Source organism: Lontra canadensis, unplaced genomic scaffold (genome assembly GCF_010015895.1).
Source record: "Lontra canadensis isolate GAN:19392208 unplaced genomic scaffold, GSC_riverotter_1.0 scaffold60, whole genome shotgun sequence".
NCBI lineage: Eukaryota > Metazoa > Chordata > Mammalia > Carnivora > Mustelidae > Lontra > Lontra canadensis.
This window is the reverse complement of record NW_022631054.1, coordinates 9,158,539-9,172,208: the sequence shown is the minus strand read 5'-3', so window position 1 is coordinate 9,172,208 and position 13,670 is coordinate 9,158,539. Positions and strand designations below refer to the sequence as shown.

General features: G+C 43.2%; 1 protein-coding gene across 4 annotated transcripts; it reads right to left on the bottom strand.

Moving 5' to 3' along the window:
- Window positions 1-6,223: 6,223 nt before the first annotated feature.
- On the bottom strand, window positions 6,224-13,631 carry CUNH1orf50 (chromosome unknown C1orf50 homolog). Of its 4 annotated transcripts, none has more exons than XM_032877484.1 (5): window positions 13,546-13,631; window positions 13,311-13,435; window positions 8,393-8,479; window positions 7,744-7,875; window positions 6,224-6,639 (listed from the first exon to the last, which is right to left on the bottom strand). In XM_032877484.1, the coding sequence occupies exons 1-5, from the start codon at window positions 13,622-13,624 to the stop codon at window positions 6,442-6,444; spliced, it is 621 nt and encodes a 206-aa protein (XP_032733375.1). In that variant the 5' UTR covers window positions 13,625-13,631; the 3' UTR covers window positions 6,224-6,441. The 4 variants fall into 4 exon arrangements, with proteins under 4 accessions (XP_032733375.1, XP_032733376.1, XP_032733377.1 ...); XM_032877485.1 differs by having other exon boundaries at window positions 13,311-13,426; XM_032877486.1 differs by having other exon boundaries at window positions 13,555-13,629.
- Window positions 13,632-13,670: the final 39 nt, after the last annotated feature.

Here is a 13,670-nt window from a genome sequence, read left to right as displayed (position 1 = left end):
GCCCCACCTGCTTGTATTTTTTAATGTAGATACTAAAAATTTAAAATCATTTGTGACTTCCATGATATTTCTATTAATTTCTATTTATGACACTGACTTAGATCCCTTGCAGGATATAAGTACACAGACATAGGTGTCCGTGCACTCATACATTATTAGAGTATTTTTTATGTCCCAGGCACTATTTCAGGTGACAGAGCAGTAGACAAGACAGACGCTGTTTCTGTCCTTACAGAACTTAAGCTTGAGTGTGGAGGAAAGGCAAGCAGTATGTCTGCTCATGAAAAGGGCGATGAAACAAAGCAGGCTGAGCAGTCACTCCAACGTGGGAGGGGTTGGTATTTCTGACAAGGTGATCAGTCAAGTGTTATGTGAGCAATGACCTAAATGACGAGAAGCCGCAAACTATGCAAAGATCTTGGGGGCAACTTTCTAGGCAGGAACGCAAAGCCTCAGAAGCAGAAATGAGCTTGATTTGTTGAAAGGACAAGGTCATTGGGAACAGGGCCAGGTATGGAGAATGCTCCCACAGAACTTTGGCAAGAGGCTTGGATTCTATTCAAGTGTAATGAGAAATTGTTGGGTCATTTTTAAAGAGTGGGGTTATGCCCCGAATTCTCTTTGTAAAGGATGATGTCCCCAGTCTCTGTGGAGCTAGACTGAAGCAGGGGGAGAAAGAGGGCAGGGAGCGGAGCTGGGAGGCTGCTGCGCTAGTCCAGGCCAGAGTTACCGTTGGTCTGGCCCCAGGGGCTGGGGTGGAGGTGGTGAGAAGCTGTCAGATTTGGGATAATATTTTGAAGACAGCTGAGAAGACCTGCTGACTGCTGTGGGAAGAACAAGCAGAATCGAGGATAACTTAGACTTCTGGCCTCAAAAAACAGAGGGAGCTAGGTGTTGATGGCAGGAGAGGGGCTCGGGATGAAACACGTCTGGGGCAGAATTCAAGACTTTGGGTTTGGACACATTAGGGTTGTAATGACGTCAAGTGAGGCCGTTGATAGACAAGGCTGAGTGAAGCTGGGGAGAGACCGGGCTGGAGGCAGGCTAATGAGTCAGCAGGATGGGGGTGGCGTGTGATCCCTGGGGACAGATTAGATCACCTAACAGGGAGAAGAAAAGAGGGCTAAGGAACAGGCCCCAGAGCAATCCAAAAGCTAGGTGTCAGGAGACAGAAAAGGTGTAGTCAGCAAAGTGGGAAAAAAGGCAGGAGATCCTAATATCCCGAATCAAAATGAAGAAACGAGCTTTCAAGTAGAGGGTGGTCCACTGAATCAGAAACTTCTTTAGAAATAATTACTCCAGGCACTTGTAGCTCCTTCCTCCCAAGCTCCAGCTCCTTAAGGGCTGAACCCCATCTTGTACGTGAGGGTTTTGCACAGGCTTTAGTGCCAGAAACATGGGCTTCCCCACTTAGGAGTTGCATGACCTTGGGTAAGTTACTTAACTTCTCTGGGCCTTGATCTACAGCCCCTCCATGCTCATCACTACACACCCAAGGGAATGCCTCCAAAAGCATCCCATTAGCACAGCTTACTGTCACTTTCGTGTTTTAACTTCCTTACACGACTATGTTGGGATCCCCTAGGACTGGTTATAGGCAGACTTGAATCAAACAGGATTGTTCGATCTATATAACCATGGACCTGTTGCTTAATCTTTGGGCAGATGTTCCCGCATTTTAAAACAGAGGTACTGGGGTGCTTGGGTGGCTCAGTGGGTTAAAGCCTCTGCCTTTGGCTCAGGTCATGGTCCCAGGGTCCTGGGATGGAGCCCCACATCAGGCTCTTTGCTCAGCAGGGAGCCTGCTTCTCTTCCTCTCTCTCTCTCTGCCTGCCTCTGCCTGCTTGTAATCTCTGTCAAATAAATAAATAAAATATTAAAAACAAAACAAAACAAAACCAGAGATACTATTGGTGCCTGGGTGGCTCAGTCGGTTAAGCATATGCCTGTGGATTAGGTCATAATCCCAGGGTCCTGGTATCGAGCCCCATGTCAGGCTCCCTGCTCTGTGGGGAGTCCACTTCTCCTTCTCCCTCTACCCTTAGCGCCCACTTGTGCTTGCTTTCTCGCTCTCTCTCATGCTCTAATAAATAAATAAAATCTTAAAAGTAAAACAAGGATACTATATACCTCATAGACGGCTGTTATATGAAAATTAAATCTGATAATGATATGCTTGGCAGGATAAAAGCTAAGCTGTATTTATCATCTTGGTATCTATAACACCAATACTCTCAATGCATGTGGACTGACAGGTAACTTGAGAAGGTAAGGACATAGCAAACCCTCCTTCCAGACAGCTAGGTTGGAGAAAGGGAGGTGTAGTCAGCTGCTACTCACACCCAATGAGCCTGGACAGGGACGGCATGGTGAGCTAATAAAGCAAATATAGATCGCTCATCATTCTGAGAAATATCAGGGATGTCTCCCCCTTCCATATTTTGTTGAGTGGAACCCCACCATCCATATCAGCATTCAAGCTAGAAATTCAAGCATTATCTGAGAGTCCTTCTTGTCAGTCATCCCCCACCATCTTATTAGTTAACAAGATGCAGTCTATTGTGGCTTCAAAATGCCATACTGCAGGGCGCCTGGGTGGCTCAGTGGGTTAAAGCCTCTGCCTTCAGCTCAGGTCATGATCTCAGGGTCCTGGGATCGAGCCAAGCATTGGGCTCTCTATTCAGCAGGGAGCCTGCTTCCCCCTCTCTCTCCCTGTCTCTCTGACTACTTGTGATCTCTGTCAAATAAATACATAAAATCTTTTTTAAAAAATGCCATACTTCATCAAATCCAAGACGCCAACCCTTCTAAGACACGTGAGACACACCATTATGTTCTGCAGGTCTAAGAAAGAAAAAAATGCTGCCGCCGAAACTGTGACATGCCACTGACTTTTAGAAGCATCCAAGTTCCAGAGATATTAAAATGTGGGGGAAGAAGAGTACATCTTACAGTTGATGAAATTGTACAACTCATTCCATCACTGCTCCATTAGCTCAGACCTCCACGATCGCTTGCCTAGACTAGGGATGGAAGCTCCTACTCGTCTTCCCTCCCCTCATCCTCTGATGTCAAAAGAGATTTATACAAGGCCAATATTACCAACTCCCTACCCCAAATCTTTCAATTAAGCCTTCTCCGTGGCCCCTGGCCTGCATTCTTCACTTTAAATTGGCTGCAGTTCCTCAGATGTCATATTGCTTCTAGCCTGGAATCCCTTTTCCTCCCATTCTTCAACTACTTATCTCCGAGCTATTAGAAGTGAGAGTTTTCTAGCCAGGGCTTACCTCACCCCAACCCACCTGCCTGCCGGGACTGGTTTGGTTAACAAGGCTTGTTAAATGGAGATCCCTTTCTTCATTCACAAATAAATGAACCCTACTAATGAACTCCAAAGACAACTGTCCTGCAGAGGACAGTCAGGGTCTCCAAACAAGCTCTAACTCTTGTTTTTCTTTCTTCTTTTTTTTTTTTTTTTTTTTTTAAGATTTCTTATTTATTTGACAGACAGAGATCACAAGTAGGCAGAGAGACAGGCAGAGAGAGAGGAGGAAGCAGGTTCCCTGCTGAGCAGAGAGCCCGATGTGCTGTGCGGCTCGACCCCAGCACCCTGGGACAATGACCTGAGCCGAAGGCAGAGGCTTTAACCCACTGAGCCACTCAGGCTTGTTTGTTCTTCAACACCTATGTGGGCGTCTGCTCTTCCAAGAAGTCTTCCCAGATGCTCCAAGCTGGGTTAGGTACCCTGACGTGCATGCAAACCACTGTCCTAGCCCTTTTTATTCCACATTGTAATTGTTGACTCGGTTTCTCCCCCACTAGGCTGAGAGCTCCTTGGACACAGGTGCCTGTTTTACTCAGCTGTGTTATTCTCTAAAACCTGGATCCTAGAAGGCACTTAATACTTATAAAATGGTTGAATGGGACGGGGTGGGGGCGGGTTTCGGTGCCTGTGTGGCTCAGTTGGTTGAGAGTCTGCTTTGGCTCAGGTCATGGTCCCAGGTCCTGGGACTGAGCCCCATATTGGGCTCTCTGTTCGGTGGGGAGTCGGCTTCTCCTTCTCCCTCTGCTTGTGCTGTCAAATAAATACATAAAATCTTAAAAAATAAAAATAAAATGGTTGAATGGGTAGATGGCTGGGTGAATGGAAAATGGTTACTGTCTATAGCCAGTGGGTTGCTAGTTCCTCACTCTGAGATGCTACCTTGCCACGGACTTTCCCGAAGCTTGGTAATTGGCGGAAGAGCAGAGCAATGGCACTACCTGGTGGTCAGTGCGGGAAGCGCACCTTACTGAACGGCAGGACTTTTTTTTTTTTTTTGCTCCAGTGGTTATGAAATGTCGAGTGAGGAGGATTTGTATTTTAAAAAGCTCAAGCTGATGACTGTTGTGCAGAATGGTTTGGAGAAGGGATCCATGAGGAAGCGGGGGTGCCATCTGGGGAGGTGATTTTGTCAGAGCGGAGTCCAGGTCCAGATCTGTGACTTGAACACTACCATGCTTAGCCACTTGCTAATACTGCCTCTTTTTCCCAGGACTTTCTTTTCTCCCTCTCAACTGAGCACTGGCAGGGATTCCAATGATTTCTGCCTTCTGGCATTCCTGCCCTTGTGTAATTCCCTCCTTCGAGCGTGGGCCTGCCTCTGACTTGCTTCTAACAGACAGAACACAGCCAAAGGATGAGCTGTCACTCCCGCGAGGAAGACTACACAATACTTCCGTCCTGCTGGCAGACTCGTCCTTGCTGGTTTTCATCAAATTGCCATGTCAGGGAGACCCATGTGCCAAGGAACTGAAGTCAGTTTGGGGTTAATAAGAGTCAACAAACTCAGTCCAACACCCTTGAGGCACTGAAATTCTGCCAACAGCCTAAGTGAGCTTGGAGACAGACCTTTCTCCAGCCTTCAGATGAGAACCCAGCCCTGGCCAACCATGGGATTGCGGTCTGTGAAAACCTTGAAGCAGAGGGAACAGGGAAGTGTGCCTCAACTCCTGACCCAAAGAAACTAGGAGATCATAAACGTGTGCTGGTTTGAACCACCATGTTTTTGGTCATGCGTGCAGCAACAGACGACTAATAAGCACCAGCTCAAAATGTGTCATTAGCATGCAGGTCAGGAGCTTGTGAAAACCTCGGGAACCTTCTGCAACTACTGTACCACTAATATGTGTGTGTGTGTGCGCACATGTGTCCCCAAGGCCATACCCAACAGAGGCTTTTACAGCTGACTTGTCAAAGCGTTCCCCTGTGAAATGAGTGACGGAGTATTACCTGGGTGACCCTGTCAGGTTCTAGCCCCATCCTGTGCCAGAGCTGTACTAACGGCTAACTAGCCTTGACCCAAACTTTTTTTTAATTTTCAAGTTTATTAAATTCTAGTTAGTTAACATATATGCAATATTGGTTTCAGTAGTAGAATTTAGTGATTTATCACTTACGTACAACACCCAGTACTCATCACAACAGATGCACTGCTATCCCCAACACCCATCTAGCCCGTCCCTCCCACCTCCCTCCAGCAACCCTTAGTTTTTTTTTTTTTTAAGATTTTATTTATTTCTTTGACAGAGAGATATCTCTTTCTCTCTGTAGGCAGAGCAGAGGGCAGAGGGGAGGGCGAAGGAGGCCCCCTGCTGAGCAGAGAGCCCGATGTGGGGTTTGATCCCAGGACGAAGGCAGCTGCTTAACCAACTGAACACCCAGGTTCGCCCGTACCTTTTTTTTTTTTTCCTTTTTTTTTTTTTTAAGATTTTACTTAGCTCAGTTTGTTCTTTACAGTTAAGAGTCTCTCTCATGGTTTGCCTCTTTTTTTCCCCGTGTTCAACTTCAACCCAAACTCAAACACTTTCAGGTACAAAAAGACAAAAAAAAAAACAGTCTTCTCTGGAAAATGTCTCACCAAACTTTGTGTGAGAAAAAGAAAACTCTTCTTTTTCTAATACTCTGACTTGTGGGAGAACACTTGGAGATAAAGGAAAAGGAAAGTACATTGGCCAATACTCTGAAAGTGACTTGCTGGGTACCTGTGACCCAGAGAGGATCCAGAGAGACTGACAGGATTCATTACCATCCTAACTATAAGTAGTAATGATAGCATTTATATTCACACAGGGTCTCTTTTCTTTTTTTTTTAATTTTATTTGAGAGAGGAGAGGTGAGAAAGAGAGCGCGTGCATAAGACTGACTGTGCACACGTGAAATGGGGGAGAGGCAGAGGGAGAAGCAGACTCCCTGCTCGATCCCAGGACCCCAGGATCATGACCTGAGCCAAAGGCAGACACTTAAATGCTTAACCAACTGAGCCCCCCAGGCGCCCCACACAGGGTCTCTACTCAACAAGTTCATGATTCACCCACAACACCTTAATTCGCATGCCACCTCCCATCAAGGCGGAGAGTGACGGCAACAAGGAGGTGACAGCACCTTGCTGTGAGAGCTGTTTATGAGTGTCCACTCTCAGTCAGTCCCTGGAAGGTGGGTTCAGTGCTTGGAGGCAGAGCTGCTGACTGGCTTAGCAACTTGTTCACTGTGTTGATTTTGGCATCGTGTTTCTCAATGTCCTCATACGGAGTCCAGGACAAGTCATGCTGTAGCTTGTAGGCACCAAGGAAGTCATGTGGACAACCCGTACCCCATTCCTAGAGAAGGCAAAGGAGTCAGTTCTCATCAGGGTAGGAGGTAAAGAAATTAGGTTCATTTCCTCATTTTATGCCACGAATTTCTTTTTTGGTTTTTCCCTTCGGACCAGTCGAATCATCCTCATTGCATCACACATCAGATACCTCTCTTAACAGAGATAATGACTGTAAAATAATTTAAGTGTATTTTTCATGTATATTTTTTCTAAGAGTCATGCCTGGGCTCACAACACCTCTAATTTTCTAGAAAACATTTATTAACCCTATTGCCTACATTTTTCTCAAAGACCAGAATAGACTTTTATGCAAAAATAAACTTTTTTTTTAAACCCTTGAATAATTAATTTTATTTCTGCTTATTAGGAAATTAATGGTCATTATTGGTTGGCCTGGATATATTTTGTTTCAAAAGCATATGCCATCCAGTTATAAACATGGCAGGAAAACATGAGATTTTTATATAACTTTCAATATCACAATTGCAAAGTTTTGAGATTATTTTATAAATATGTAGACCCATATGCACATGATCCTTTTGGATAATTCTCAGTATATTCCAATCATCAGTTAGCAAGATGAAGCTTTTTTTTTTCCCCAAACAGAAACATCACCAGTTAGCAAGATGAAGCTGTTATTTTTTTACAAACAGAAACACTGCCTGATATTTTCCAAAGTTGAGAATATATATATTGTCAAGTAAAAATGTACTTTATTTCATCGAAATTTAAAAGAATGTTATTATTAGTTGTTTCAAAATATTCACTGTAAAAAAAAAAAAAAAAACAAGAAGGGGGGTAATTTTTTTTCACAGACAGTAAGAAAAGAAACATCCTCTGCCCTCAATTTGATGTATCATATTCATTTGAAAAAAATAATAGCTGGATTCTTCAGTAAAAAATTCAATAGTATTCAAACCCAACTTATTTTATTAATTGTCTTAAATATTGTCTTACTATCTAAAAAAAATCTTTGAAATATAAAAATGTCACTGGGTACTTGTTGATGTTTCAACAGTGACAAGTTTCTCATAATGACATATTAATATTGTGATAAACAAAAGCTAACGACAGCCATTTCTACCAGTAAAAAAATAAATGTTCTTACCTTTGGAGAAATAATAGAAAAATACTGCTGACCACTGTCCCGTTTATAAAGGTAGTAAATGTTGCCAGGTTTTTTTACTATATTACAAGCTACGTGGTGTAAGTCAGCGTCTCTGTGAGCGTCTTCTAGTATCTAAGAACCGCAGAGATGTAAAAAGTTAAGTATTAGATGTAACAGGCACTCACACTTGGTGACTACCCCAGTCAAAATCTGGAAATTCCTCAATGCTTAGGAATTGCTCCCCCATAGCAATAGTCATTACTAGGATTCAGATGGTTCTGAAGACACAAAAGTTAAGACTGCTACTAAACTGTAAAAATGCCTTTAAAAGAATTATATTTCAAAATGTCGAACACAACTGGCTGTGAATGGCTTTTCAATTTCTTAACTGTTTTTCTGTGGTAAGTACGTTTCTTTTATAACTGAGAACCTATCTTCCCCCTCAAAATGCTTCGCCTCACTGGAACTGTCTCCCAGTGAAAAAGCTTATCTTGTACATAACCTCTTGAGCCTGTTCTAGTTCACTCAACACTTCTCTATTTCTAGAAGGTACTGAAGACTTAAATAAGTTAAATGATTATAAGTGAGATCAGTCAATCCTGTGAATTAAATGAAGAAAATGAATGCCTGCCTAAAAGCAGTTACTTACCTTCCTGGCTTGTTCTTGTAAATGTTGGATTTGTTCAGCTATGACAGTCAGTTTGTTGGTGGCATTTGCTCGGATGAATTCATCAGCCTAAAGGTGAGACAAAAGCAAAGGGTGGGTGGAAAAAGGATAAGACTTCTACAATGTTCTTATTTAGAGCCCAGAGTGAGGAGTCACCTCAACATCTTCGCTTACGCCTAATATTCTTCCTGTCCTCCCCATAACCCCAGGAGCGCCCACTCCTCTCCTTCGTCAGCACTGCTTATGAGAAGTCTCCCCTGACATGGCCCCACACCACAGAAAGGTCCTCCTTCTCTTCTATGTCCCATAGCTTTCTCCCTTCTTCACTCTGTATTCTAGTCACCACTGCACTTCAGTCCTCCTCCATGTCCTACTCCCATGTGCTACCACATACACTGAATACATGTAACATGTTCTCGTCCTTACTCTTTGCCTGATTAAACCCACTCATTCCTCAGGCCTCCCTCTATTTTCTCATGCTTAAGTGTTTCTGAAAGCAGGGACAGGTCTTACAATAAAAATCCAAAGTTACTTGTGATAGGGCTCTTATCACCTCTTATGTAGTAATTTATATACAGAAACTACCTATTAATCTGACATTACCTCGGCTAAATTATTTACATCAAACCTAGCTATATTTTAACTTATATCTGTATTCCTAATGGTTACTTCAAATGTATTTTTAAAGACAGCACTAGTATGTACACCTGAAACAAAGTTATAATGTACACAGGAGACTGCCTGTCATGTGCTAGGAAATGCAACTGAAGGCAACTGAAATTGCTTAAATAATTTTCGAAGCCAGAGAGACAGGTGTGACCAATTTATGTACTGGGAAGGGTCATCACTCAGGCATCAGAAATCTGTCAGAATTCCAGTTTACTTTCAAAAAAGCCGATTAGGAGCGCCTGGGTGGCTCAGTGGGTTAAAGCCTCTGACTTCGGCTCAGGTCATGATCTCAGGGTCCTGGGATCAAGCCCCACATTGGGCTCTCTGCTCAGCAGGGAGCCTGCTTCCCTCTCTCTGCCTACCTGTGATCTCTGTCAGTCAAATAAATAAATAAAATCTTAAAAAAAAAAAAAAGCTGATTAATGTCCAGTGGTATACAATTAAGTTAAGTTAAGAAGAAATTAGGAGGTTGAACTAGAACTAAAAACTATCAAGAGAATTTGCTGGTTAGTTAAGGACGCTCAAGGTAAAAGTCAGTTATAAGGCAGTACCTGACTTATCATGAGAAAACACAAACAACTTAATAAACAGGGTCAATCACTTATCTGTTCCACAAATACAGATTGAGCAACCACTGTGTGTCAGACACCATGCCAGGCCCTGAGTGCACTGGCAAGTCAGAGAAAGAGGGCCCACCTCTGACAAGATTACAGCCTAAAACACTAGCCTTTAGAAAATGAATCAAGTAACATATGTAATTTTTAATTTTCTAGCAGTTATGTTAAAAGTAAAAATAAGTAAAATTAATTCTAATAATATACTTAACCCAATATATCAAACAACTTTATCATTCCAACATTTAAATTAAACATTTATCATTCCAACAGTATAAAACAATTTTAATGAGATATTTTATTATTCATACTAAGTGTGTTTTTTATACCCCCATACTATCAACTGGGATGCCAAATTTTGACTAGAAATCCTCAATCTGTATAAAATTATAGTTAAAAGAGTCAACTCACATACTCAGCTTGTTCCAAATATACTTGAGTGTCCAATAACTGAATCAATTATCAGATTTTAAAATGCAAATTAGTTAAAATTACATAAAATTTAAAATTCAGTTTCTCAACTGCACTAACCACACATTCCAAGTACTCAACAACCATATGTGGGTAGAAGCTACATAATGAACAACACAGGTCTGGTGAGTAATACAGACACCAACAAGAAAGACAATTAGAGCTAATATTATATGGACTCAGAATAATGATGCACTATTATGAAGGAAATAACTCTAATTATGTGGTAGAAGGAGATCAAAGGTAATGAGTGAAGTAACTGGTTTAGTAACAGGGAGTGAAGACGACTGTAGGGACTGGAATATATGTGTAGCCTAGAGGGAAATTCAATTTAATAATACTTCATTTGGATGGGGTGGGGTAGAGCCATTCTACAGACAAGGCCTCACCAAGGATGTGACATGTGACTTAGGTCTGAACAAAAGGAAAAGGCCAGCCAGGCAAAAATTGAAGATGTGTCTGAAGAGTAGTTAGTGAGGGGGTTGTCAAAAAGGGGGGGGCAGGGGGGCGCCTGGGTGGCTCAGTGGGTTAAAGCCTCTGCCTTTGGCTCAGGTCATGATCTCAAGGTCCTGGGATTGGGCTCTCTGCTCAGCGGGAAGCCTGCTTCCTCCTCTCTCTCTCTGCCTGCCTCTATGCCTGCTTGTGATCTCTCTCTCTCTGTCAAATAAATAAAATCTTTAAAAAAGGGGGGGGCAGGGACCACATCACACAAGGCCTTAAGGCCCATGGTGAAAGTGCTGCATTTTGTTCCAAGGAGGATGTGGCACCTTATGGTCAAGTTGAGAAAGTAGGTGGTTTCTAGAGCTAAGACCGTTCTAGGTTAGGAGTGGAGTGGCCTCAATATTAGTCTTTTTCTTGAGGGGGTTAGCAGCAAATCTCTTCCTTGTAAACAAAAGAGCCTAATTCAAACAGAAATGAAAAGTACTGATAATTACTAAACACGAACTCTGGTCCCAATCATTGTGAGGCTCTTCCAAAAAATTATCTCATTTAGTTTTTTTTAACATCTTATGAAGTTGGAGATTATTTCAGTCTCATTTTAGGAATTATACTCAGAGAGGTGAAGCAACCTGCCCAAGAGTTCACAGCTAATAAATGGCAGTTGAAGATCTGAACACAGATCAGTCTGATTCCAAATTTCATGCCTTAATACCGGCCTGTGTGTTTTCTGAACACACATTAATACCAAAAGGGCGTTATCAGTTGTCAGTCCTGCTAGAAAGTACATTTCAAGACACAGTAAATATGCTTGATTCAACCTGTTTGTCTCTAGTGTTTTTAATTCAGAGGCTCAATATCGGTAATATTGGAAAAAAAACAGGCAGCAGAATAATGCAGCCTCTGTATAATCTGTAGATTATATGCTGTAGGGCAAAAACAGTGTTCTGTCTCTGCTTTGGTCTACTCTAATAAACACGATGGTCACTGGGTAACTTATGAAAATGTTTGCCTAAGCTTTGTGCCTGGTTGCCTCCCTCCCAATAAGTGATCTAATTAAACAGACACATGAAATTCTCCTAATCCATAAAAGTTATACTATGCTCCCCAACTTCTATATATAAGAAAAGTTTGAATCAAAGGCACCTTCCTAAGCATTTGAATATGTCTTAATTAAAAACAAAACAAAACGCCCAGGGGGGCGGGGGTGACTTGGTTTCAGCTGATGTTGTGATCTCAGGGTCATGAGATCGAGCTCTGCACCGGGCTCCAGACTCAGCATGGATGGAGTCTGCTTGAGAGTCTCTCTCTCCTTCTCCCTCTGCCCTTCCCACTTGTGTAGGTGTGCTCTCTCGAGAGCTCTGCCTCTCTAAAATCAATCAATCAATCAATCTTAAAAGACAAAAAAAAAAAAAAAAAACAACCCTGAAATACAGAGATGTATATGTGAGGGAATTTAAGCACATTAGTAATTAAATATTTTTAAGTGAAATAAAGACCTCTGAATATAACCAAGGCCAATGCAAGAGTGCATACAAGGATGAAGGGATATCAGAAGCATTAACGCAGCAGGCCTATATATCTACATTCTAAAGAGGGTTGTACAACTAAAAGTCTTGACAAAAATTACATGGAATTTGCTTTTTCACAGCTTTGGCTCTAGAAGCTCTCCTAGTTGAAACCCAGCATTTTAAAGATAAAGGAACTGAAGTCAAGGGGTGCCTGGCTGGCTCAGTAGGTTAGCATGAGATGCTGGATTTTGGCTCACGTCATGATCTCAGGGTCCCAGGACCCACAATGCGCTCAGCGGGGAGTCTGCTTGAAGATTCTCTCCCTCTCTGATAAATAAATCTTTAAAAAGAAGGTGAAGCCCATGAAAAGTAATTTGCTTCAAGTCACATGCAAGTTAATACCAAAAGGTGGGAGGGCGCCTGGGTGGCTCAGCTGGTTCTGAGAAAGATTCCTGATGTCAGCTCAGGTCTTGATCTCAACTCGGTGAGTTCAAGTTGCATGGGAATCCACACTGGGTGTGGAGCCTACTTAACAAATAAAACAAAACAAAACAAAAAAACCCTCTAAAGTGGGATTAACACCGATGTGTCCAAACTTCCAATGCTTTTTCTGTTATTTCACATTTCCTCTTTTTTTGTTTTTTTTTTTTTTAACTTTTGGCAATGAATGTCTAAGCACTGGGCTTGGGAATGTTGTATCCAGTGAATGACAGCACAGGACAAAACTTAAGAGTCCTTGTCCTTCTAGAAGATGTTACGTTCTAAAAGCATTCAGGTCACAGATAAAGATTTTACGGGAGGCAGTTTACAGTAAGTGGACTATGCATGCCTGCAGAATCTGCGTTAGAGTGATCCCGAAACTTCCACGGAAACTTCTCTTCACCCGTAAAATGGGAAGAAGAACCTATGTACTTCTTACCTTCCAGGGCTGTCCTAGGGCCCAAATGAAATACTGAATATTGGAAATGCGTGCATAACTTCCCGCCAAAGAATATGGGCACTCATGTTGCAGCTGAAGGAGCCTTTGGTCTCAGAAGTTCAGAGCTCGAGTCAAGGGCAATCGGTTTTCCCGTGTTGTAAAATTCAGACAAAACAAATGCTACCCCACGCTAGGTGGCTGTTGAGTTCCCAGTCCTAAGACGCAGGGCCAAACGTGAACCAAGATGGTAATTTACTTCCCCAGCCGCACTTCCTCACCTTCTGCACCTGCTCTGCGAGCGCCACGAGGTCTAAGGGGTCCCCGACCCGGTGGGTGTGGTAGGGGCTCACCAGGGCCAGGCCGCCGGGGGTCGCGGTGCGCTCCACCAGGGCTCCTGCGACACATACCCAGGAACACAGCCCGTGAGCGCCCGCCCTCGGCCTCCCGCGCAACCCGAGAGACTAGCTGCTCCGTGAGGGCTTCTTTCCCCGGCCGAACTCCCGCCCTGCCTACCTCCCCGACCTGTCGCCGGCTGAACTCTTTGGTTTTCGGGGACCTCCTCCGCCTGCCCCCGCCTCTCAGCGTCCTCCATGACAACACCTGAAAACTCCCTACCACCCTCAAGTCAGGAGGCGGAA

Coding starts and splice junctions, on each gene's coding strand:
- CUNH1orf50 (XM_032877484.1), bottom strand. CDS start 13,624: ATGGAGGACGCTGAGAGGCGGGGGCAGGCGGAGGAGGTCCCCGAAAAC. Junction 13,436..13,545: donor GCCGGCGACAGGTCGGGGAG/GTAGGCAGGGCG, acceptor GTTCCTGGGTAT/GTGTCGCAGGAGCCCTGGTG. Junction 8,480..13,310: donor TCGCAGAGCAGGTGCAGAAG/GTGAGGAAGTGC, acceptor TCTCACCTTTAG/GCTGATGAATTCATCCGAGC.